Source organism: Lepus europaeus, chromosome 6, assembly GCF_033115175.1.
Source record: "Lepus europaeus isolate LE1 chromosome 6, mLepTim1.pri, whole genome shotgun sequence".
Lineage (NCBI taxonomy): Eukaryota > Metazoa > Chordata > Mammalia > Lagomorpha > Leporidae > Lepus > Lepus europaeus.
The window spans coordinates 93907859-93932968 of record NC_084832.1 but is presented as its reverse complement, the minus strand read 5'-3'; the positions used below and the strand labels follow the sequence as shown (position 1 = coordinate 93932968).

Below are 25110 nucleotides of genomic sequence, written 5' to 3'. Positions count from 1 at the left end.
ATAGGTTGAAATATCTGGATTTTGCCAGCGCTGGGCCCAGTTATAAAGAAACTGTGGGCTTCATTCTCTTCTTACCCTCTCAGCCATGTGCCCAATCCCTAGGCTTCCCTTTAGCTGCCAAGGGCCTGCCATGGCCTTGGCCTTCCCTGACCCTCTGTCCCATCCCCCTCTCTTTCACCTTGTTCTCCAAAGTACCTGTGGGGGATGGGAGAGATGGTGTGAGTGAGAGAGAAAGAGACAGACAGACAGACAGAGAGAAACTGCTGATTCTTGTCTTGACTGCCCAGTAGAGTCACTTGGGTAGCTTTACAAAACAAATATCTGCCTCGATTCCAGGGCCAGTCTTTTATTTAATTGTACTGGGGTACAGTGTGGGCTGGAGGGGTTTATAAGCTCTCCAGGTGATTCCCCTGCACAGCCAAGGTTGCAAACCTTTCTCCGATCTCACTACTAATTTCTGCCTGTTTCTAAGAGTTGATTGTGTTAATCCTGCACTTTAACATTCAAAATGCTTACACATGCATGTTCTTAGAAGAAGAAAAAAACAAAGCAAAAATCCTATGAGGTAGGCAGGACAGGTAATGTTATCGTTATTTTGTCGATGAGAAAACTGAAGTTCAGGACCTTACGAGATTTACTCAAGGTCATACCAAAGGCAGAGAAAGGCTTAAGTCCCATGGGGCTTGGGTCTCCCTCCCCAAGATGTTTTCATGGTCGGCGGAGATAGGGTGGAGGCTGGGGCCTTGGAAGGTGAGACTCTTTTCTGTGATCACCAATTACCTTGTCCTAAATCTTCTGCCTAGAAACTTCAGGGCTAGATACCTTGAACCAAGACTCCTCCTCTTTCACCTGCTTTCCACACTTGGCTTTAAGTCCCTTCCATGTGATTCATTGCAAACTGAGCGCCTCCCAGAGCTGCTGTGGTTAATAAGCCCCCCGGTAGGACCTGGCACTCTGGAAACCATCCGGACACATTGCCAGGGAGCCTGGGGGTCTTGCCTCTCCTGAAGAACAGGAGCCTGCTGCTCCCAGAAACTCTGTCTTGGCCTTGGCCTCCCCACTGCGTAGGACCTGCTGCGAGGAGACCATTGGAGTCCCCAAAGTGCCGTAAAGCAGTGTGAGTGTCACATGGAAGTGTGACGGGCACCCCCCAGGGACATGTGTTAGAGAGGAACACTGGAAAACAGCCTCCCTGCACCTGCCACTCCAGCCGCGAGGCCAGGAGGGCCACCCTTGCCATACAGTACCAGGAGTTCTCGACAGGCACAGAAATAAAAGCTGCTGTCCGTTCAGTTCTTAAGAAAAGGGCAGCTCAGCACTGTGGCTTATTGGGTAAAGCCACCACCTGCTGCTCCTGCATCCCATATGGGTGCTGGTTCCAGTCCCCGCTGCTCCACTTCCAATCCAGCTCTCTGCTATGACCTGGGAAAGCAGTGGAAGATTGCTCAAGTCCTTGGGCCACTGCGCCCGCATAGGAGACCCAGAAGAAGCTCCTGGTTCCTGGCTTTGGATCAACCCAGCTCTGGTCGTTGCAGTCATTTAGGGAGTGAACCAGCGGATGGAAGAGTTCTCTCTCTCTCTCTCTCTCTCTCTGCCTCTGCCTCTCAAATAAATAAACAAATCTTTAAAAAAAAAAAAAAAGCAAAGAAAAGGGCACCTCAAATGGCTCATGGAAAATGCAATTCAAAGATAAGTTTATTTTTCTGAATTTTTAAGTCCATGCTTACAAGGAGTATTTCAAAAAATTTATGGAAAATGTGCATTATTAAAAAAAAGAAAAAGAAAAAAACTATGAGGGGCTGGCATTGTGACAAAGCAGGTTAAACCTCTGCCTACAACCCCAGCATCCCATATGGGTGCCGGTTCTTGTTCTGGCTTTCACTTCCGACCCGGCTCCCTGCTAATGCACCTGGGAAAGCAGCAGCAGGTGGCCCAAGTGCTTACGCCCTGCCATCCATGTGGGAGACCTGGAAGCTTCAGGCTCCTGGTTTGGGCCTGGCGCAGCCCTGGCCATTGCAACCATTTAAGGAGTGAACCAGTGGATGGAAGATACCTCTCTCTCTCTCTCTCTAACTGTGCCCTTCAAATAAATAAATAAATAAATAAATAAATAAATAAATAAGTCTTTTTACAAAAAGAACTATACATGAATTTCAAAATATTTTTGTACCAAAATAAACTTTTCCCCACCAACTTTTTTTGAAGTGCCTTCAAAAATGCCAAGCCCACTGCAAATGATTCACATAAAATTCCCATTAAATTCTTGCAACAACTTTAAGAGTTGATTACTGCTCCATTGTACAGATGAGGGAACCGAGGTTTAGAAGGGTTAGGCAGTGTGTCCTCGGTGACTCAACTGGCAGATGGCAGTGCTGGTGCGGAGCTAAGGTTTGCCTTGCTCTAATCCTCTTTCTTTGACATGGGGATGCCCCCTTCCAACAAGGAGCGCACCGTGTTGCTGGTGATGCACAGTGAACTGCTTACCAGGTGGCTTACTCACCAGCAGGAATGGCCCCATCACAAGCAAGCTCAGGGTTCTGAGGGCGACTGTCCCATTCTGTGGCCGGAGTAGAAAGTCAAGAATTGGCCCCATGATGGGAAAGTCCTGAGACACAGGTGTGCCTGGGATCGGCCTGTCAGCACGCCACCTCCACATGTTATTGCCTGCTCCCCCAGGAACAAGAGGAGCTTAGCCCCCTACCCTGTTTCTCTCTCCCAGGTCCAGCGCAATCAATGTTGTGAAGATCTTGCGAGTGCTGCGAGTGCTCAGGCCACTGCGGGCCATCAACAGGGCCAAGGGGCTAAAGGTGAGGTGGGCAGGCCTAGGTGGAAGCTGAGCCTGATGGAGGTGATAATGGGCAGGCCGAGCGTCTGCTGGGTGGGGGACTGGACTTAGTCCTGGTTCAAGGCCTGGTCTTGTGATGAGCAAATGAACTCAGCCACTCCAAACCTGATTTCCTAAGTAAAGCTGCAAAGGGGAGACCCCCACACAAACCCAGTGTCCCCCCATGGGGAGGAGTCCCCTTGTATTCCTACCACCATCAATTTAGTGGTAGAGCTTCTGTCCCTGTAGTCACCTGGAATCTCATGGGGGACTATGTTCTACCGGGTTCCATTGCTCACTCACTACTGTAGGAGGGTTGCTTTGCCTCGTTGAGCTGATTTCTCTGCCTTGAGGTAGAGGGGCTGCTAGTACTACCTCCCCAGAGAGGCTCATGGCACAGCTGAGGAAGCTCAGGCTGCAGGTGTCTTCTGAAACCACACCCCCTCGCCCTGGCCCCCTGTTCCCACCACAGCACGTGGTTCAGTGTGTGTTCGTCGCCATCCGGACCATTGGGAACATCGTGATTGTCACCACGCTGCTGCAGTTCATGTTCGCCTGCATCGGAGTCCAGCTCTTCAAGGTAAAGTCTTGGATCTGCTGCCTGCCCTTTCCATCAGTATTCCCAGGAAAGGGGCCCGGCAGGCACAATAGGAAGTGGACGCGGCCCAAGTCATACTTGGAGTGAATGCAGTGTCCAGCCACAGCCCCACTCGAGCCTCCCAGAGGAGAGGAGAAGGAGAAAGCCAGAAGGAGGCACCGCCCTACCCGGCCAAAGGCCCATCACCCTCCCAGCTTTCCTGCCCTTCACGTCCCTGCCCTTCCTTCTAGTGAGAAGGCGAGGACTTTCCTGTTCCAGGACCACGTGCCAATCACTTGCTTAACACCTGCAGCCAACACGTCCTCTCTACAGTGGCACATTCGCCTTCCCTTGTAGCTTTTGGAGCGCTGTGTCTGTCCAGATAGCTCCCTGGCTGAGCCCTCCCGGGGTCTCCCTTGGCTTCTGCTCACTTCCGCCTTCAGCCATCAGTCCTGCCATTCTCTCACCTACCGCCCCTCGACCTGCCCTCCCTGACCCTCCGTGGATTCCCTCCCACCTACCACCTACCACTCCCTGCTTCCTCACAAGACCTTTCTGACAGTCCAGCTCTCAGGGGTTGGACTCCCCTTTGCGGAGTCCCAGTGGTACTGGCAGCACTGCACATCCCTGCTCTGGCTGCTTGCTGTATGTAAGTCATGTCTTCCACATCTGGGGTCTGCTCTTCTTGTGCTTTTTAATTCTGCAATCCCAAGCTCAGCGCTGGCCTGAGTGATGCCCACTGATCATTTTTGTGATTGCTTCATTGATTAATTACCATCTCTAGTCACTTTGTTCTTCTGCCTTCCAGGGGAAGCTGTACACCTGTTCAGACAGTTCCAAACAGACTGAGGCTGAATGCAAGTGAGTACAGCCTGCAGGGCCAACAGCACCACGCTGGTGAGCTCTGGGGAGCCGGGGACTTGGCCTGGGAAGAGGGACAGTCTTTCTCCCTCAGACAGAGCAGCAGCAGAACTTCTGCCCATGTGCAGTATGTACTAACTATTCTGGAAGATTCTGCCCACTGAAGTTCTCTCCGGTGGCTGAAGTGTGAGGTTGAAGCCCATCCTGTCCCATCCAGCAAGCCAGGAGTCATTGGTGGGTCATCTGCAAAGGGAGATGAGAGGCCCCAGAAGTGACTCTTTCTCCTCCTCTCTCAGGGGTAACTACATCACCTACAAAGACGGAGAGGTTGACCATCCCATCATCCAGCCGCGCAGCTGGGAGAACAGCAAGTTTGACTTTGACAACGTCCTGGCAGCCATGATGGCCCTCTTCACTGTCTCCACCTTTGAGGGCTGGCCAGAGTGAGTCTACACATCCAGGCCCAGCCGCCTGGCAGGAGGGGGCCTTGCGCCACTCCCCACGCTGCGCCCCACCCTTGCAGAGGGCATACTTACTGGTGGCCTCCCCAGGCCATGAGAGTGTGCTTCTAGAACAACCTGTGAACCATACTGACTGCTGATATTTATGAGGGGACTTCAGAAAGTTCATGGAAAATAGAATTACAAGATAAGTTTGTTTTGGTCTAAAACATTTTGAAATCCATGAACATAAGGGGTCTTCAAAAACTTCATGGAAATGCATACTATGGAAAACCTATGCATGGATTTTAAAACTTTTTACACCCAGTACACTTGCCTTTTACTTCCACTTACCCAAAAACTTCTAGAAATACTCCCTTGGGTTTTTCCTCGATAAGATGTCCACATTTATGAAACTCCAGCCAAAAATGAGCTTTTTTCTTGGCTCACTTTATCAGGGGTCTCTGTCATTGCCCTCACAGCATCTGGGAACAAGGACTTGGAAGAATTTCTCCAGGTCTCAGGCTCTTGATTGCCATCACATTTGACCCCAAAGTGCACTCAAGATGGCAGAGATAACAGAGATGTCTCTGTTTCATTAGACTCTACCCCGGTCCCCCTGGAGGAGGCCTTGTCTGTATTCACAGTAGGAAGTGGAAACTGATATAAAGCCTGCGTCCCATCCTCCTGCAGAGGCTGCGCCTTCACACCTGGGCCGGCCTGTTGGTCTTTTATGCTGTGTCATCTCCATCAGGCAGCTTTTCCATCAGGAGCTCCATGTATCTTTGTATAGGCACCTGCTTTTCCCCAGTAGGTATTCCAGGGAAGTTACAGTCAAAGTGTAGAAAATCTCAGTATTCTGAGTCAGTAACAGCACATGGATCTCATATGTGAGTCACTGTAGGTGACACCTAGAGAATAGCCAAGTACTGTGCCACGCACAAAGGCAGGCAAGGAGATGATCCCTGGCCATGCAGAATAGCCAGCGTAACTGGGCACACAGCCCAGGCCCTGATGAGTGGGACTACCTAAGGACGAAACTGAGCCCATGTTCATGATCTGAAGCTTGTGGGAAATGTGAGTAATTTTATCTCCATGGGTATTTGCTCTCAGCTAGATTTATTTCCGTTCTCCCTGACATCCTCTGAGTCCGTGCCAGTTTGCAAAGCTGTCTCAATATTTACCAGTTTTCCCATATTTGAAATTGATGTCCATGGCTCATGGTGCAGTTCTTTCCGGTTTCATATGCATTCTGTCGCTAACCCACAAGGCAGGGACGCCAGGGATTATTGTCTCTGTTTTAGAGATGAAGGATCTGAGGCTCAACGAAGCTAACTGATGCTCGCAGGGTCACACAGCCAGAAAGTGGCAGGGCTGGGACCGGAGCCCAGACCTGGCTCCCCAGCCTAGAGCTGTTGCTGGTACCCCCGTCCCAGGGACCCTGGGACAGCAGTGCTATCCTCCTACAGAGGTGACACTGCGTTTCCACGTCCCTCTGTGGGGCCTGTCTCCTCCACCAGGCTGCTGTACCGCTCCATCGACTCCCACACGGAAGACAAGGGCCCTATCTACAACTACCGAGTGGAGATCTCCATCTTCTTCATCATCTACATCATCATCATCGCCTTCTTCATGATGAACATCTTCGTGGGTTTCGTCATTGTCACCTTCCAGGAGCAGGGGGAGCAGGAGTACAAGAACTGTGAGCTGGACAAGAACCAGGTAGCTCCCCAGCAAGGAGGGGAGGAGGAAGGCAGAGGGAAAGCAGGGCCCACGAAAGCCATGGGCACAGCTGGCAGCCTGCGTCCTACTGAGAAAGGGGCCATGGTCAAGGCAGAGATCCATGTGGATTTCAGGGTCACCCGCTCTCTTCTCAGCCAGAACAGGGCTGCCGGTCCCCACAAATCTCAGACACAGTGAATGTATTGGGCAACACATTTTCATTAAGCTTTCACTTAAGGAGACTGTAAGATGGGCTCTGTGGGGGTGGGGGGTCCTTATGCCCTGTCTAGACATTGACAAGCTAGAAAACACCCAGGTGGTTATATGAAGAGAGACGAAACAAGGACAACAAGAGAGTCCTGAGAGATGTTGGTGTGTAAAGCAGAAAATTGCTCTGGGAAACCACTCTCAATGGTTACTCAAGTCAATCATAAAGACCAGTGCAAGAAGGGGACAGCAAAGAGGCTTAAGTGGGAGGAGCTGGTGCTGCCAGGCACCCTGGCAGGCTCCCTTATTAGCCTTTGCAAGGGGCTGGCCGCTCCGTTGGCGAGCAACAGGGCTCTGCAGGTGGGATGCAAATGCAGTCACTGGGGTTAGCGCCCCAGCGAGAGTCCCACTTGGAGGCCCACTCTGTTGGTGGCGGGAACAGAACCCTGTCTGGGACTGAGGACTGCAGGGGTAGGGGGTGGGGGTGCAGTACACTGAGCCCAGCTCCACCCTAATGAAGCCCAGAGAACCCCTCGTGGGTTTTGGCCTCCACATCTCAGCTTGAGACTCATCCTTTAGACTTCTAGGTGGACTTTGGACTGGAAGGAAGATAAGAAAAAGAGAGAGGCCAATTAGAGAGTGTAGATAAGAGATGGTTAGACCCTGGTCCAGCTCAGGTGAGCGACAGCACAGATGAGAAGCTGTGAGGGAGATGGAATCGGGAAGGCTTGGGGGCTGGGTGTGGAGGGTGAGGATGAGGCCAAGGTGACTCCCTGCTTCCTGATTTGGGGATCTAGGCATAGCACGGAGAAATAGACTAGGCCATTGCAGGCATCCCAGGAACCTCATTAACCCCAGGGCTCCTCCCCATCAGTGAACTTTGTCATCTGATGTCGTGGACATTGGCCAATGAGAAGGGTTGATTCAGGATGGAAAAGAAAAATCAAGGCAAGAGGTTCCCCCAGGAAAACCTGTGACATAGTTCACGGGGACATGTAGGTAGTAAGTATTTACCACATGCTGACTCCCTGCAGGCATTACCAGGTTGAAACAAGATGTGTGCTCCTTACCTGTGATGTAGATGAGGAGATTTGACTGGCAAGGACTCTGTCTTGATTAAGGGAGTGATGGAAAAAACCAGAACATTTCCCAGTTAGCTTCCTTCTCTAACTTCCAGAAGTGCAAGGACTCATTCACATCGCGCCCTTCTGTGCCACCCCCAACACATCATGCAAGTGACTAACCCCACTCTCTCCCATTGCCACCCCACCCCTCCGCGGCCTCCCTCCCAGCGGCAGTGCGTGGAATACGCCCTCAAGGCTCGGCCCCTGCGGAGGTACATCCCCAAGAACCAGCACCAGTACAAAGTGTGGTACGTGGTCAACTCCACCTACTTTGAGTACCTGATGTTCGTCCTCATCCTGCTCAACACCATCTGCTTGGCCATGCAGGTCAGTCCAGGGGGGAGTCTGCTCCCACGGTGCCTGCAATGGGAGAACGCCGTGGGAGGCTATACAGTGTGAAAGAGCTGCATGACCATCTCAGTTTCTCACCTCCCTGATAGCAAAGAGAGGCAGAAAGAGCAGAGCTCACCTCTGCCCCTACGAAAGGCCCAGGTCCCTTCTCGAGGGTGAGCTCCTTTCTGAGACCTTGTGAAAGCATCCATAAGCCCCTGCGTTGAAGTGGTGGAGGTGGAGAACAGAGGCCTTGAGCGCATGGTGCTCATTGTTGTCAGTAAGACAGGGGCGAGGAGGGTCACTCTAGTGCCACCTGCATTCAGGCACCTCAGCTTGTGCCTGAGCCCTCTGGAGTGTCAGAAGTCTCCACGAAGTCGTCACAACCAACCAGAGAAGGAGCACAGAACTCTGCCAGGCTGTTCCCAGTACAAAAGGAAGGGATTCTTCCTTCCCCTAGGCTCCTGCCACCTGGCTGCCCACAGGCAGCTGCATGGCCTCTTGGGGGGTCTGTCCAAAGAAGGTCTCAGTTGAGATGAGGGCCTCCACGGAGACTGGACAGCAGGTTGTGAGGAGGAGGGCTACCCCGGCCTCACCTTCATGGTTCCTCTCCTCCCTTCCACTCAGCACTACGGCCAGAGCTGCCTGTTCAAAATCGCCATGAACATCCTCAACATGCTCTTCACCGGCCTCTTCACCGTGGAAATGATCCTGAAGCTCATTGCCTTCAAACCCAAGGTAGGCCTCTGAGAAAGTGTCCGGTTCACAGACGTTGGAGGAATGGACGGGAAGGAGCTAAGGAGTGCGGACATTGAGAAAAGCAGAGTGAGGGAGGGGGCGTCATCAGTGACGACATCCCTTCTCCCACAGTACAGGCTCCAACGCCTACACCTAACAAGAGTTGGACCAGGCCAACTTTTTGAAACAGAATCTCACTCAAGGTCTTGGCCATGACTGGTGTCACAGGAAGCAGATTCCTGCCTGAGCTGAGCCTTTTCTTAGAGAGACAGATGATGGCCCTTTTCCTTCCATTTCCCATCCTGTGCCTGGCCCTAATCCCCAGTAGACAAGCAAGAAAGAGTAATGCCCACAGAATGGCAAACCAAACCTCTGCAGGCCTCCCCTCCACACAGTCTCTGTTCTGCCTTCCTCCCTTTTTATTAGCTGTGCAGATCAACCTCATAGAAAACCTTAGCCAGGCCTGCCTTTGCTCAGGGCTTAGGGCTGCAGCCTACAGGCACTAGCAGTTCCCTGCCTCACAGTCCCTCATACCTACCTTCCAACACAGGAAGAATAGGTATCTTAAGTTGTCTCTTCTTTGCTGCACGCAGGGGCGAGAAGATTAGAACCACGGGCTGGAAGAGGTCAAGTAGGGAAGATTGGATTCTCTGTCTCTTTGGGTTATCTGTGCCCTTCCTAGCCTGCCTCACTCTCACTGTCCCTGGGTCTAGGGGAAACAGACTGCTGTGAGCAGTGCCTTTCCCCTTCATCCTCTGTAACAGGTCAGTCATGGCAGCACAGGCCTGGGATTCAGAGGGAGGCGCCCGCAGCAGCTCGGTGCCTCCCAGCCACCGCAGCACCCTCTGGAGCAGTGGAGAGGAAGGCTTGTGTCCGCGAGACTCGTGCACTTACTGACTTGAGCTTCCTGAGCCTTCTCTCTGCATCCCTGGCTGCTTCTCCCAGCTGCAACAGAGATCAAAGGGAGGCAAAAAAAGAAGAGTTTGTGGCTATGTATCTATTTTCTTTCTTTTTTCTTTTTTTTCTTTTTTTATTTATTTTATTTTATTTTTTTACAGGCAGAGTGGATAGTGGGAGAGAGAGACACAGAGAGAAAGGTCTTCCTTTTTGCCGTTGGTTCACCCTCCAGTGGCCGCTGCGGCCGGCGCATCTCGCTGATCCAAAGCCAGGAGCCAGGTGCTTCTCCTGGTCTCCCATGCGGGTGCAGGGCCCAAGGACTTGGGCCATCCTCCACTGCCTTCCAGGGCCATAGCAGAGAGCTGGCCTGGAAGAGGGGCAACCGGGATAGAATCCGGCACCCCAACCGGGACTAGAACCCGGTGTGCCGGCGCCGCAAGGCAGAGGATTAGCCTGTTAAGCCACGGCGCCGGCCTATGTATCTATTTTCTGTTTAGAGTTTTACATCCCAGAATTAACTGGAGGTGGAGGGTCCTCTGGGGCTGCTGGATCCATGTTAAGTAGCAAGATGTCCATAGCCTTCTGTGCATATGCAGCTAGCGTTTTGACGGTGTGCCCTGTCCTGCACACACATCACTGCGTGCAATGCTCCACACATCGCTGTGCGATGGGTGTTAACATCCCCACTGCCGGGAGGAGGAAGGTGAGGCTGCAGCAATTAAGTGCCCGACATTAATTACATCACTATTATGAAGCGGAAGAACTGAGGCTGGAGCCAAGTCCCTCTGACTTTATAGCAGATATATATTTTCCACCACACCAAGCTGTTAGCAAGCACTTTTCAATGTCAAGTGCTCTCCTGGGGACGACTCAGAAAGAAAGGCAATAACCTTTGAGCGACTTAGAAGACAATCAAGATGGTGTCTTACAATGCTGTCTCTCCCTCACTCAAAGAATGCCTAGGAGTGTTGGCTAATTTTCATAGAAGAAGACCCCTAGTGGACATCACTGGGCGATGACAATGGTACTGTCCTACCTCCTCCAGAGAAGCAAATAGCTCTTTTTCACTTTCCCTTTAAGATTAGTCTCTCTTAGGGTCCCAACCTAGCAAGGACCATTGAAGTGCCTTCTATAAGGCCTGTAGTCTCTCTCTCTCGACACATGTCCAGATTCCACGTCCCAGACTCCAGGAATACTGGAAGGTTCGCCACCCACAGCAGCATGACCCAGTGAGGCTAGGAATGCGGAGTCACTGCCAAGTTGAGCTTTAGTCTCAGATGCCAGCGTCTCAGTAGGAAACTGGCATCATTTCATCTACTGTCATGGGACATATGGTTTAAATATTTCAAAGCCTTGAGTCACCCCACAGTTGACTCAGCTGTGTTTCTGCTGATGGGTGCCCGAGGCGGCCTGCAGAGGCTAGCAATGGCTTTCTGAATCATGTGTCACGAGCACAGGAGATGGATGGGGCACCCTGCCCCAGGAAGCACATGAAATAGACCCTGTAGGAACCACAGCCTGAAACACTTCCTACCTACGTCCTGCAAATCAAGGAACAAACTAGTTTCCTGGGAGGTAGGCAGTTGGGGTGGCCTAAACTATAAGTGTCCCCTGGTGTCCTCAGTCTCTAGTTTTCTGTAATAAGAGGAAGCAAAATAAGAGAGACTTTCCAAAGATGGTAGAGAGCCTCCCGGGACCATTTGCATTTGCCACATGCCAGGGTCAATCTATGCCATAAGCAGAGAATAAAGTGGCTCAACCTTCCGGTTAATTCTATCAAAGGGACTTCTGGCAATAGAGGGTAAAGGCCATTGTCTCTGGTTGACCAGAAAAGGCTGGGTGGTTGGGAAGAGCCCTGAGGGGAGCCAGGTCTCCTGAATCCTCACTAAGCTATGTCTTCCCTTAAGAAAGAACAGCCCCAAACAGGCAAAGTCAAACCAGAAACCATTGAGCTCTGGTGGAAATATCTCACTGGATCTGTCCCCAGAATGAGTGGGCCCTTACCAGTGACCTGAACAAGGTGAACTGCAGCTGTCCTAGCTCACCAGTCACCAGGCTCCGGTTCTGCATGTTTTACATCACTGGCATGGTTGTTGGTACACCAGAGCAGCGAGTTCATACTTGGAAGCATTAGCTGTGAGAGTGTGATTAGGCAGCAAGGATGGAGGAGGTTGACAGAACTGTAGTCAGGGAGAAGTTATCCAAGCTGTCACTGCTCAGGTTTTCTTCTGTATCCTAATTTTAGTCTCGTGCTTGGTTGGTTGCTTGATCCATCAGTTGGCCAGTTTGTTCTCTTGCTTCCTTTTTTCACTGCCTTCATGGTGGTTGATGTTCCCAATCCCTTCATTTCTATCCATTCTCCCATAACTTCATGGAAAGTGGATTCACTCCTAAATCCAAATGCCCAACTCCTTGAATTCATCCTGTTCCCACACACACAAACACAGGTGAATATAAATCAATGTAGAAAGCTTCAGTCTGCAACAAAACTTCTAGGATCTGTCTCCACAGATCCTAGAAGCATGAAGAGAGTGGTAGTGTTGATTTGAATACCCGATGGCAATGCAGAAGAAGTACCTTCCCTAGAAGTGGGAGATAGCTACCTATAAGCAACTGGACGATTCCTGGGTCCCACATGAGTCAGCTGGGAAAGGTTTGCTCTACGGATAACAAAACAGCTGGCTTGTCCTCTTGTCACAAGCTGAAACTCATCAGCCAATACAGGAAAAAAAATCATTTGATATATCCTTTCTAAGTAATAAAAATCATCCACTGGGGCTGGCACTGTGGTGCAGCAGGTTAAGCCGTCATCTGCCGTGCCAGCATCCCATATAAGCACCAGTTCAAGTCCCTTTTGCTCTGCATCCCATCCAGCTCCCTGCTAAGGTGCCTGGGAAAGTAGTAGAAAATGGTCCACGTTCCTAGCTCCCTGACACCTACATGGAGACCCAGATGGAGTTCCAGGCTCCTGGCTTCAACTTGGCCTAGCCCCAGCTGTGGCAGCCATTTAGACAGTGAATGAGCAGTTGGGTGCAAGATTCTCTCTCTCTCTCTCTCTCTCTCTCTTTCTTTAACTCTGACTTTCAAATAACAAAAATAACTTTTTGAAAAAATTATCTATTGCCTAAGAATAAGTCTAGCAGAAAGTAACTAAGATTTCTACAAAGAAGATTATAAAGTTTTATAGAGAGGAATTTCGGAAAAGCTAATAACTAGTAAATAATATGTTGATGAATTGGGAGACTCAGTAGGGTACCATTTCTCCTCCAACTGATCCTTGGACTCAATATGACCCCAATCTAAACTCCAAATCGAACCTTATCCAAGGCAAGATGAAGGAACCACCCAGCAAACCTTCTGGGCCGAGGAGGATGAGGCATCAGCCCATTCAGGCAACTCAGGCATCACTGTGGAGAGAGCGAGTGCAGGAACCTGGTACAGGAAGCTGTGCTAGTCATAGACAAGCCACTGTCAGCTGCAGATTTGGGGACCAGCAAGAATGAGGGTGTCTTTTGTTGCCTGGGGTTTGCTGTTGACTGTGCCTCCACAGGGATGACGAGGGAAGAAGAGCTAGAGGAGATGATGAGATGGAGGCGAGGCTATGGCTCCTCATCTGCCCAGGAAGATAGGGGTTCACCCCAAATGGAAGGTTCCAGCTGCCCTCGCCCCTGGGGGTTCCTTCATGGTTCATGGAGGGTGGAGAAGCAGGGGCCGCTGCTTTAGGGACGCACCTAAAGAATAAATGTCCCTGGTTTTGACCTATTCTTGGGTCTTTTTAAAAATTTGAATGGTCTAAAATGTATTATTTTTATTTATTTGAAAGGAAGAGACAGACAGACAGAAATAGTCAAACACGACTTCCATCTACTGGCTTATTCCCCACATGCCCACAACAGCTGTGGCTGGGTCAAGGTCTCCTATATGGATTGCAGGGACCCTAGGTACTTGAGCCGTCATCTGCTGCCTTCCAGGGTGCACACTAACAGGGAGCTGATATCCAGAGAGGACTCAAACCCGGAACTCAGATGTGGGATGTGGGCATCCCCAGCCTCTTCTTGACCATTATGCCAAATGCTTCTTCCCGTTCTTGGTGCTTGTTGACCCTCCAGCTCACTATCTTATTTATCACTGAAAACTTTCTGTTCAGCCTGGTATTCATTTTCCAAAGTAAAACAAAGCCATCAACAAATACATTGGCCAATCTTATATCAATTCCTACAACTTAGATTAAGCAACACAGGGAAGGGAATGGCACATTAAGTGCCTATGAAGAACCAGACGCTGGGCTCTATGTTTTCTTCCTTATCTCATTCAATGCTTAAGACAAGCAGCGGTCAGAGAAAGACTAAGATTAGTGACATGTCCAAGATTGCAGAGCTGTTTTTCTGTTTTATCATCTGTAATGAACACTGTCCTGTTCATTATCTACCCCACACTGCTCTAAGCACCTGAACAAATGTGAGTTCAGTTAAACCATCATAAAAATCCTGAGATTTTTAAGCCAAGCTCTCCCCTGCACCCCACTAAAAGAAGACTTGTGAGCAGGCTGGTCATTGCTGTGCCTTTGGTGGGTCCTCAACCCATGTGAGTGTCTTGCCTATAGGAAAATCGGAGGAAAAAATGAAAGCAAGCTGTTCCTAAGGAACAGCTCTATGGAGCTGATCGCGTCCCTTGTTCCTAGGCCTTTCCTCCTCTGAGGCCCCTGCTCTCCCCTTACCTCTCATACGGCCCTTCTGTCTTTGGCCTCTATGTTTCCTTGAACTGGTGCTGACTTTCTGGATTTCTTTCCAAATCTCAATTGACAGCTGCTTCAGGAGAGGGGGAAGTCACCATATAGGTGAGTTCAGGGCCAAGAAGCCACAGCCTGATACACACCCATATTCACATGTATCCATGTGTGGGCGCACACCCATTTCCATGTCTCCACATATATGCACACTCATGCACATATTTGCATCAATCCATGCACACACACATATGCCACACTTATATTCATGTGTATACACACACACACACCACACACATCCACTTGCAGCAGAAAAATTTGCAAGTTGTGGAGACAAACATCAAATGGCTGAGTCCCTTAAAGACAAACTCTTTCGTACTCATTTTTGTGTCCCATGAGAAACCTTCAGTGAAAGCTTAATGCTGGCATGCATGAACATTCTAGAACTGGAGAACAAGAAAAAGGAAAGAGAGTCAACATGTGAGTGTCAGCAAGCATTAGGATCATTGATGTTGCATCGATGCAGAAATCTCTTCACCCTCCTGCCCTGTGTCCCAGAGACTCCCCGTCTCTAGAGGCAGCTCTCTGCTGGCTCACACTGGATCAGTGTTCCTGGCTTCCACTCACCAGTACTTTTTGTCTCTCTCTTCCTTCCATAAATGTTACTGAGCGTCTCAGTGATGATGTGGACACATGGCACTGTCTCAGTGCAGGAGACACCACACACGAATACACAAGGTTACAGGTGCAGCACGTGCTGTAGCAGCGGGGAAGATGCACCTGCTTTCAGTAAGGTGATCAGGAAAGCCCCACTGAACCTGAGTCTGTGGAGGCTGAGAAGGCGGCAGAAGAAGATCCTCTGGACAGAGGGATGAGCAAAAGCCCTGCGGCAGGGCCCAGCTTGTTCTGAGCATTGAGAGCAGCAAGTGAGGAGGGGAAGCAGCAAAGAGGCCCAGGCAGGCAGCCTTTCAGGACCCAGGAGGGAGAGCGGACTCACCCTGAAGAGTGGACTGCCCTGATGGCCACAGGGCCTGGGCCTGAAGTGCAGACATTGCATAATCTGCTCTGCATCTGTGAACCGGCATGCGGAGTGGAGAATGGCTGGGATGGGAAGAAAGGAGTCAGGAGCCTGTTGCTGGCATTGCAGGTGACGGCAGCAGAGGTGGGAGAGGGGAGCGGAGCCAGGACGTTGTGTGGTGGCAAACCAATGTGAGGGTGAGGACAAGGGGCCAAGGATGGCTCTTGGGTTCCTGACTTGTGCCTGGGTTGATGGAAGGCAGTGTCATTTTCTGAAATAGAGAAAAACGTGAAGAACCAGTTTGAAGGGGGTATTTTAGGTATATTAAGTTAAAAATGTCACATGGGGGCAGACATTGTAGAGTAGCAGGTTAAACTACTGCTCAGGACTCTGCCGTCCCATATTGGAATGCATGGTTTGAGCCTCAGCTCCATGCTTCCAATCCAGCTGCCTGATCATGTGCCTGGGATACAGCAGAGGATTGCCCAAGTGCTTGAGTTCCTGCACCCAAATGGGAGACTTGAATGGAGCTCCTGGCTTTAGTTTGGCCTAGACCTGACTATTGCATCTATTTGGAGAGTGATTCAGCAGATGGAAGATATTCTCTCTCTGTCTCTCTCCCCCTTTCTCTCTGTAATTGTGCCACTCAAAAATAAATAAGTAAATATGTTTTAGCAGTGTTTTAAAATATGGTATGAGCACTGTGGTGCAGTGGATTAAACCACTGGTTGTGACACTGGCATCTGTTATCTGTATGCTGATTTGAGTCCAGAGTGCTCCACTTCCAATCCAGCTCCCTGCGAATGCACTTAGAAAGGCAGCAGAGGCCGGCGCCGCAGCTCACTAGGCTAATCCTCCGCCTTGCGGCGCCGGCACACCGGGTTCTAGTCCCGGTTGGGGCACCGATCCTGTCCCAGTTGCCCCTCTTCCAGGCCAGCTCTCTGCTGTGGCCAGGGAGTGCAGTGGAGGATGGCCCAAGTCCTTGGGCCCTGCACCCCATGGGAGACCAGGAGAAGCACCTGGCTCCTGCCATTGGATCAGCGTGGTGCGCCGGCCGCAGCGCGCTACCGCGGCGGCCATTGGAGGTTGAACCAACGGCAAAAAGGAAGACCTTTCTCTCTGTCTCTCTCTCACTGTCCACTCTGCCTGTCAAAAAAAAAAAAAAAAGAAAGAAAGGCAGCAGAGGATGGCCCAAGCACTTGGGCCCTGCACCTATGTGGGAGACCCAGATGGAGTCTTGCCTTTGGCCTGGACCAGTCCCAACTATTATGGCCATTTAGAGGGTGAATCAGCAAATGGAAGATATCTTTCCCTCCCTCCTCTGTCTCTCCCTCCCTCCCTTCTTCTCTCCCTCTCTCTCTCTCTCTAACTCTGCCTTTCAAATAATTGAATAAAGCTTTTAAAATTTTGCTTAAATAAAAACATCATATGAGCTGTTAAAATCTGAAATTCAAGCAGGTAGTCTAGGCTGGAGTTCAGGAAATTGCATTATCAGAGACCGACAGAGCTCCCATCTGCTGGTCCAGTCCCCACATGCCTGCAATTACTAGGACCGGACTAGGTGATAATAAGAGCCAGGAATTCAAACCAGGTCTCCCATGCTGGTGGCAGAATACAATTGAGCTACCACGGCTACCTCTCAGGGTCTCCATTGGCAGGAAGCTGGAGTCAGGAGTGAGGCAGGTATCAAATCCAAGCCCTGATGTGGAACATGGGCTTCTTAACGACTAAACCAAACACCTACCCCCACATTTTTTATCCAGTTTTCCCATAAACTTTTTGAAGTACCTGCACATATTATGGGAGTCAGGGCATAGTTTGGAAGTCACACCATAGACTTTCCTCTGAAGATAGCAACCTTCCAGAAGTCTCTGTGCCCTGGGAGAAGAAGTGGGAGAAATGCAGAAAAGGAAGGAAACTGGAGGGGGCCTGAGAAGCGGTCCAAAGGCCGAGAACCAGGAAGTTGACAGGGAAGGGCAAAGAAGGAGATCCTGCTTCTGAGGATGAGTCCAGGAAGGAGTGAAGCCAGATACAAAGTAGCGTCCCCCCAGGCCTTCCAGACACCAGGGAAGGACAGAGGGAGGCCAGAATGCCTCTGCTGTTCAGAGGGTGGGAGGCTCCTACACATGCAGCTCCCCCTCATCTGTGCCCTCCTGGGTGAGCATCTCAGAGGCTCCTAGGATGCTCCCCTTTCCACTGGAAAAGAAATCCTCGCCCAGGAGGAAGCCAAGGCAGGGGCTCCTCAGAGCTTGCTGGGCGTGTGCAAAGCACCAGGGTCCTCTCCCTTTCCAGCTGTGAAGGATGGAATTGAGGGGCCTCATGGTTCCCTACGTGGGGTTCCCAAGACAGACCTTCTGTACTGCGCCTCCCTTTTGCTAAGAGTGTCTTTGGTGCAAATATACTAGGTAAAGGGAGAGTAATACCCCCGCCCAGGCTGGTGCTTTAGCCAGGGGTAGGTGTTCTCACATATCATCTTTTATTTTTTTAAGATTTATTTTATTTATTTGAAAGACAGAGTTACAGAGAGGCAGAGGCAGAGAGAGAGAGAGAGAGAGAGTCAGAGAGAGAGGTCTTCCATCCGCTGGTTCACTCCCCAGATGCCACAACGGCTGGAGCAGTGCCAATCCGAAGCCAGGAACCAGGAGCTTCTTCCAGGTCTCCCAAGTGGGTACAGGGGCCCAAGGACTTGGGCCATTTTCTACTGCTTTCCCAGGCCATAGCAGAGAGCTGGAAGAGGAGCAGCCAGGTCTTGGACTGGTGCCCATCACACATCATCTTCATTCCTTCACCATCTTCTTCTCTCCCAATCCCATCTTCCCCACCACTGCCTCACTGCTCTGTCTGTACAGTCACTAGGTCAGCCCAGGGCTCAGAAGTCTGGCTGGCTCAGCTCCCTGTCTCCCCATGGACTTTATGGGGGGCTCAGAACAGATCATTAGGGCTCAACAACTGAGCTCGGGGGGACAACTCTGGCCACCAGCAAGAAATGCACAGAACTCTCTTTCTCCCTCCCTCTCTCAATCATTTAATTATTTATTTGAAAGGGAGAGAGAGAGAGAGAGAGAGCACACTGCTATCCATTGCTTTATTCCCCAAATGACCACAATGGCTGGAGCAGGGCCAGGCCCAAGCCAGGAGCCCAGAACTTCATTGGGGTCTCCCACGTTGGGGGCAGGGCCCCAAGCACTTGGGTCATTCTCTGCTGCTGTCCCAGGTGCATTAGCAGGGAGCTGGATCAGAAGCAAAGCAGCCAGGATGAGACCCAGGGCTCTGATACGGATGCCCGAATTGCAAGTGGCAGCTTAGCCCGCTGCGCCACAAGTAGGCCCCCAAATGCACAGCTCCTGTAATCCCTTCTGAGGAAGGCATCTGCACCATGAGGTAGGCATTCCAGGTACTGGGAAGTGCCTCGAGAGCTTCTCGGGAGTGCGGGGCCCTGCCACTCCCTGCTGCATCCAGTCCTGCTCTGTGGGGAGGTTTCACACAAGTCTTATCGTGGTGACGGAAGAAGAGGGCAACAGCAGCCTAGTGAGCCACGGATTTAGGATTCGGGCTGAAGAATGGTGGTCATGAGCAGGTCACCTTCCAGAGTTGGCCCTCACTTCCCATCATCTCCCCCGCCCCTCCTTTCACGTCCATCCCCTCTGCCCACAGCTTCATTGTCTGTCCTCCGTGCAGCAGTGTCAGCTTCCTGTGACTCTTCCCGGCTCTGATTAGCCCTGAGCAGCTCCCGATGCAAGTCCTGGGTGTGCCCCGGTCCTGCTTTCCAACCCTCATCCCCTCCTCAGGCTCCCATGCCCTGGGCTGCATTCAGATGGAGCCCTCGCTCTTGACCGTTTTCCCCGTGGTAGGTCATAAAAACCTGTGCCTCCTCCCAGGCCCAGCTGCAATGTGAGATCCTCCGAGAGTGGCCTCCCAGATTGTCCCAGCCCGGCGTGGTCTCCACTGCTCTCAACTCCCAGAGTGCCTGCACTCTATCCTGGCCCTTTTCCTTCCAGCAGGACGGGATGGTCTCTGATGCATCCTTCCGTCCTTCCAAGTGCTAGCACACAGGAGCACCTTGCACCTGTGTGGTGCCCTGTGCATGTCACCTCCACAAGACAGAACCAGAGCTGGCCCGTGCAGTGTGCCCGGCTGCCATGGAGGGGGCCCCAGCACCAGCATCCGGGGAGGAGATCCCTTCAGTTCTCGTCCCAGTCTCAGTGGTGACCCCTGCTGGCCGCTGGGGAGGGAAGCAGAGACAGCGGCCCCTGATGCCCACATGGCCATCCTCCGGGGTGGTGCCCCGCAGGAGCTAGAGCAGGGTCCTCTCTGCTCGGGAAACCCTGGGTCGAGCGGGATGAGGTGGGTTTCTTAGTGCAGACCTCAGCACCTGTGATGTGGAGTGCTCTCTGGGATTGCCTCAGTCAGCTCTGGAAGTCAGTGCTTGCAGGCTTCCTGGAGGAGGGAACCCTCATCTTTGAGTTTATATAACTGGTCTTTCATAAGCCGGTTAACAGCCAACAGAAAACAGTTTTGGAACTCTGCAGAGGCAGCCCTGTGATCCCAGGAGGTGAAACTGACATCCAGTTTTTGTGGGGAGGGGCTGTGTTGTGTCCTGCCCAGGGAAGGATTATCCCGTGTGCCCTGGCAAAGCATCTGGGAGGTGCCGGTCACCGGGGGCCTTTGGTGGGTCATATGCAGTGGAAGCCAATTCCAGGTCCTCCTCCAGGGCTGGCCAGCTGCCAAGGTTTAGCACAGACAAGACCACCGGACAACACAGCTTGCTTTGTGGGACTCAGTATTTCCTCACTGATCTGGAATTTTCACCGATCAAGCATATTTTCTTTTAAAAATTGTGTGGAAACTTAGAGGTATTCTTTAAGGCCAGCAGTACTCAGTCCCTTCTAAACCCCAGACCCTTTATGTGATAAATACTTAGGAAGACCTCCTTAATTTTCCTTAAATAAAATCCATGGGAAGCAGATGCAATTCACATGTATACATATAATGCCAAAAATATATAATTCCTTTACTACAATGCAGTGAGGAAAGTTTGTGCTTAGTAGAAGCAAGAATCCATTCCATACACAACAAAGTAGAGGATAATGAGAGAAGACCTGAGACCTGAGAATAAGACCTGGTCACACCTGGCGGGCCTTACTTGCATTCATCACCGCCCCTTGAACATCTGCCACACTTCCTCCTTGGGCAGAGCTGCCCCACTCGTTGCAGGACACTGAGCATGCACACCCCCACCCCCACCCCCACCCAATATGAAGGCCAGCGTTGCCTGCTGGATCCCCTGTGATGACCTCCAGTTTCCTAACTGTCACCATTAGGAACCCTGCCTCCAGCTGAAGAGGGACTTCATTCAACTCCTTTGGGGGTTGTAGTTGAAATTTTCTTATCTACAGCACCTCCTGCCATCAACAGAATCCATAGGCCCAGAACCTCATTAAAAAGCACAGTAGGGTAGGCATTTGGCCTAACAGTTAAGCCACTGGCTGGGATGCCTGTATCCCATATCCACATGCATGGGTTCCAGTCCCAGCTCCATCCTAAGTCCAGCACCCTAATCATGCAGACCCTGGGAGGCAACAGGTGTTGGATGGCTCAAGTAGCTGAGTTCCTGGAACCCTGTGGGAGACCTGGATTGAGTTCTTCCCTTCCTAGCCCAGCCCCGGCTATTGCAGACATTTGGATTCTCTCTTTCTCTCCCTCCCTCCTTCCCTCCCTCCCTCCGTCATCCTTGCCTCACTGTCTCTCAAATAAATAATTTCCTTTGTTAATTTTAAGGCATAGAGAAGGGAAAGGGAGGCAGGCAGCTGGGGATGGATTGTGGCACCTCCTTCCGCACCCCAGCCTCTGAGAGCAGGACAGGATGAAGAGGCTTAGGCCGTGAGAGGTGTAGGTCATGTGCCTGCTTCTGGCTGCCTGCCTTGCAAGTCGGCATTACCCTGATTATTGTTTATTTACGGAGTGCCCACAGGCTACTGAGAACAGGCAGGCACACATGGGCTGGTGGGGAGCCCCCACACCCCCGCAGCTCGGACTGGAATTTGCATATTCGGAGCAACATTGTGACAACTTGCCTTCCTGCCTGGGTTTGAGCACTGTCAGGTTACTGTGAATGCTAAAAAGTAATTACAGGACTTCCACAAAGCCTTCATGCCGGAAGGGCAGTGTTAGCTATTACATGTAATTGTTTAATGTGGAAAACCATTCAGACTGTTAGAAAAGCCCAGTGGGAGAGTGCCCTGCGGTGCCCAGCTCCAGCCCTGCCCCTGGGAAGGCCGTAGGAACACAGGGAAGAGGGATTCCGGCCTGCCCACGGGCTGCCGCGTGAGCTCCACCTGTTTCGGGGGCAGGAAGGGCTTTCCATGATGTGAGAGGCAGCAGGCAGTGCCACAGCAAGGCTGAGAGAACCAAGCTTCTGCGAGAGCCAACAGTGACAGCTCTGACAGCCCTCTGCGCAGGTGCACTCTCTGCACCAGGCCCTGTGGGAATTCACGAGCTCCTGATAAAGCCCTGAAGGGCACGGGGTAGGATCACTCCCATTTTGCAGGTCAGGAAGCTGAGGCATGGAGGGGTTAGGTCCCCTGCGCACAAAACTGGCGGCTCATCTCTGCGAGTGAAGGCAAAGGGTGGGCTCATTCCTTTCAGCAGGACCAGACCCACCCCTTTGCTGAGCAGTGAGTCCTGGCTGCACTGTGGGAGCTGTGAGGGCATTAAGCAGGAAGGGACCTGGCTGGTGTGCGTCTGGAATGCTCTAACCAAGGCCTAGTTCAGCTGAGTTGAACTATGAAAGGATTCAGGGCAGGCTGCCACGGGTCCAAGCTTATCACAGCAAAGCATGGGACTGCTGCTTGTCCCCTCACTCCCAAAGATGCCGCCCCTCCTCCAAAGAGCCTGTGGTGATGTGCCCTTGACCTGCAAGCTGCCTGCATCCGACACTGGGTCGCCCTACCTCATCCAGCTGCTAGGATGCATCCGTCCAACACCCCTGCCCTGGAAGAGGCTCTTGGAGAACTTGCTCGTTTGTACGGCACGGGCAGGTGGGAAACTCCCCGAAGTTCCTGATGGCCCCAAGAAGAGCTTTGCACAGAACTCCCTGCTCTGTCGGGAGGTCCGGCTTGTTCTGAGCACCTCTGTGTGCTCAGGATGAGTTGGTAAGTAAACGAGGGAGTGAGCACGTGCATAAAGGCCTTTGAGACTTCCCTGGAGAGGAAAGTGCTCCGTTCCAAAGTAAAACCAGAGCAGGTGGCATCCAGGAGCATGCTGCCCCCGATGGGGGCTCAGCTGCCTGTGCCCTGTCTGTCCGCAGGTGCTTCTGCGTGACCCCAGCACAGGACAGGCTGGGCGCTGCTTTCTCTGTTAGAGGCACTCAACTCCATGACTGCCGAGATGTTAACTGACGTCCTGTGTCACACAGTTCACGTTACCTCTGCTTGCTGTCGCTTTCCATTTGCGTCCCACCATACTCCAGGGATCAACCCGTCACTGACACATGCCAGCCTGGTCTGCTGCCGCTGCCACTGCTGCCAGGCCCAGCTGCTCTCCCTGGGACCCAGGAAAGATCAGTGTTTCCCGGAACTGGGCACGGCCTCTCTAAGCCATCTGTACCCCGCCCCTCCCATCTTAGACTCCACCCCCCAGGGGGGCCTTGGCTACCTCCTCTGCCCCCACTCCCTGCCCACAGCTCTGGGTGCTTGGGGCTGCCTCCCTTTGTGCACCCAGCCTTCCCTCCTCTCCTGTCTCTCCTTCAACCTTTCCCTCTCTGTCTCCACTCAGCTCTCCCCTAGGGCTGCCTTAGCACACTCGGGGCTCCCTGTGGCCCCAGGAGGGAGGGGTCCGGGGCAGGTGCCCCCAGCAGGCAGCTTCCCCAGCAGGGGCAGGCCACATGACCTGGTCTCCTGTCCTATGCGCCTTTGCTTTGGCAGGGCCGTATGAGGCAGGTGATGAGAGTAGGCAAGATGGAACTGGGGACAGAAAGAGCAGGGAATGGCAGCAAAATACCATTTCCCCCTCAACTTCAACAGCGCCACCAAGGGTGCAGATGAGAAATGTGTGCCTTGTCTCGTGAATTCCTCTTACTACTTGTATTGCTGAGGGAAGAGACCTCTGGGCAGGCAGAGAAGGAGCCAACAGCTCTAGAATTCCAGGGCTAGGCATGCCCTGCTCTTGGACATCAGAGACAGGAAACGAGCGCTCCGGCAGCCCAGCCTCTTCTTCCACAGCCTGTGGCTGTGTCTTCCCTGGTGGGGACAGGGCTGTTCAGAAACCCAGCAGGTGTAACAAGAGCTCACCTGCCCGTGTCGCCAACCTCGGGCAGTGCCAGCAGACTTCATTCCTGGGAGTCTCAATGTTCATCACTCGGAGGGAGGGCAGACAAGGCCTTAGAGACAAAGGAGAGCTCAAGCTAGCCTTCCACACACCTAGACTTTTTCCCTCTGTTCAGTCCCACACCCAAAACGCAGCCTGTGAATCTGACTTGATGACGAAGGGGGCAGATGGACTCGGCTTCAGAACAACTGTGGTTAGTGCTATGCAGAGTGTCCTTCACATCAGCACAGTGCTAGGTGCTTTGCACCTAATCTCATTTAATACGTGCCTTACCCCTTTGACTTATCCCTTTTTCCAAGTGAAGAAATCAGGGCGCGGAGAGACCAGGTCATTTGCTCGAGTTCATCCAGAGGCAGGATCTGAGCTGTGTCCGCCTCCGAGACCAGGCCGGTAGCCGCTGCGCCACCCTTCACCTCTGAGTCTCTGACGATGCAGCTGAGTCAGGGCACAGGTGACCCCAAAGAGAAGACAATTCCAAAATCCCACGCATGTGTGAGGCCTCCAGAGCTGCTTTTGCAGCCGGGGTTCCTTCCTGAGTTTGACTTGGTGCCTCCTCTGGAGTGTGTGTGCCCAGCCCAAGGCTGTGGGAGCAGCACCAGGAGGAGGGACCCTGGCCAAGGGCATCAGCACCTGCAGAGCAGGACATGGCCCTGGATGCTCAGGAGACCTCTGTGGGGCTTGGGGAGGACAAGGCGAGGCTTCCAGCCATGCAGACACCATCCCTTTTCGGGCTGTGAGCAGGTGGACGTCAAGAGGTGTGGTTTGCCATGTAAAGGAGAGCCAGGAAAACCTTTTCCCCAGCCCTGGCTTCCCAGCCGTCTGGGACCCAGCCATCAGGGGAAGACAGAACGACAAGGATAACCCGGTTCCAGGTCACACTGAGGCCAGAAGGAAAAGAGCCTATGACTTTTTCCCTCCCTCCCTTCCCTATGACACCCGCAGGCCCCAATTTCCATTGGTTCCCACAAATCAAGGGGTGGATAAAACAGATAGGGGTGTGAGAAAGACAGACACCAAGGCCTGTCACTCGAGAGAGTGTAGAGGAGGCATACCCCTCCCAAGCCCCAGCCACTCAGGGATTCAGCCTGGTGTCTCCCTTGGGCAAGGCTTCGCTCTGGGCAGAAGTGTGGAACAGGAGGCAGGAAGGGGCTGTTGAAAACGGGGAGGGGAGTGGGACGAAGGGAACAGACCAGAAAGCTGCAGCTGATGCTGTCTTCGTGGTCTGGCTTGGAAGACTGGTGGGCTCAGTGGGGCGGAGGGGTGGGAGGGCGGGTGGATGGGTCAGGGGGAGAAGCCGCCTCCTGAGGGGACCCTGCCTGCT

General features: G+C 52.2%; 1 protein-coding gene across 17 annotated transcripts in view; it reads left to right on the top strand.

Moving 5' to 3' along the window:
* CACNA1C (calcium voltage-gated channel subunit alpha1 C) overlaps nt 1–25110 on the top strand; it is a 631672-nt gene that overhangs the window by 549272 nt on the left and 57290 nt on the right. For all 17 annotated transcript variants that reach the window (XM_062194587.1, XM_062194598.1, XM_062194596.1 and 14 more), the window contains 7 exons: nt 2720–2807; nt 3297–3404; nt 4210–4262; nt 4559–4705; nt 6223–6424; nt 7924–8082; nt 8713–8823. In XM_062194587.1, coding sequence (XP_062050571.1) covers nt 2720–2807; nt 3297–3404; nt 4210–4262; nt 4559–4705; nt 6223–6424; nt 7924–8082; nt 8713–8823 — 868 coding nt within the window. The remainder of the gene's footprint in view (nt 1–2719; nt 2808–3296; nt 3405–4209; nt 4263–4558; nt 4706–6222; nt 6425–7923; nt 8083–8712; nt 8824–25110) is intronic.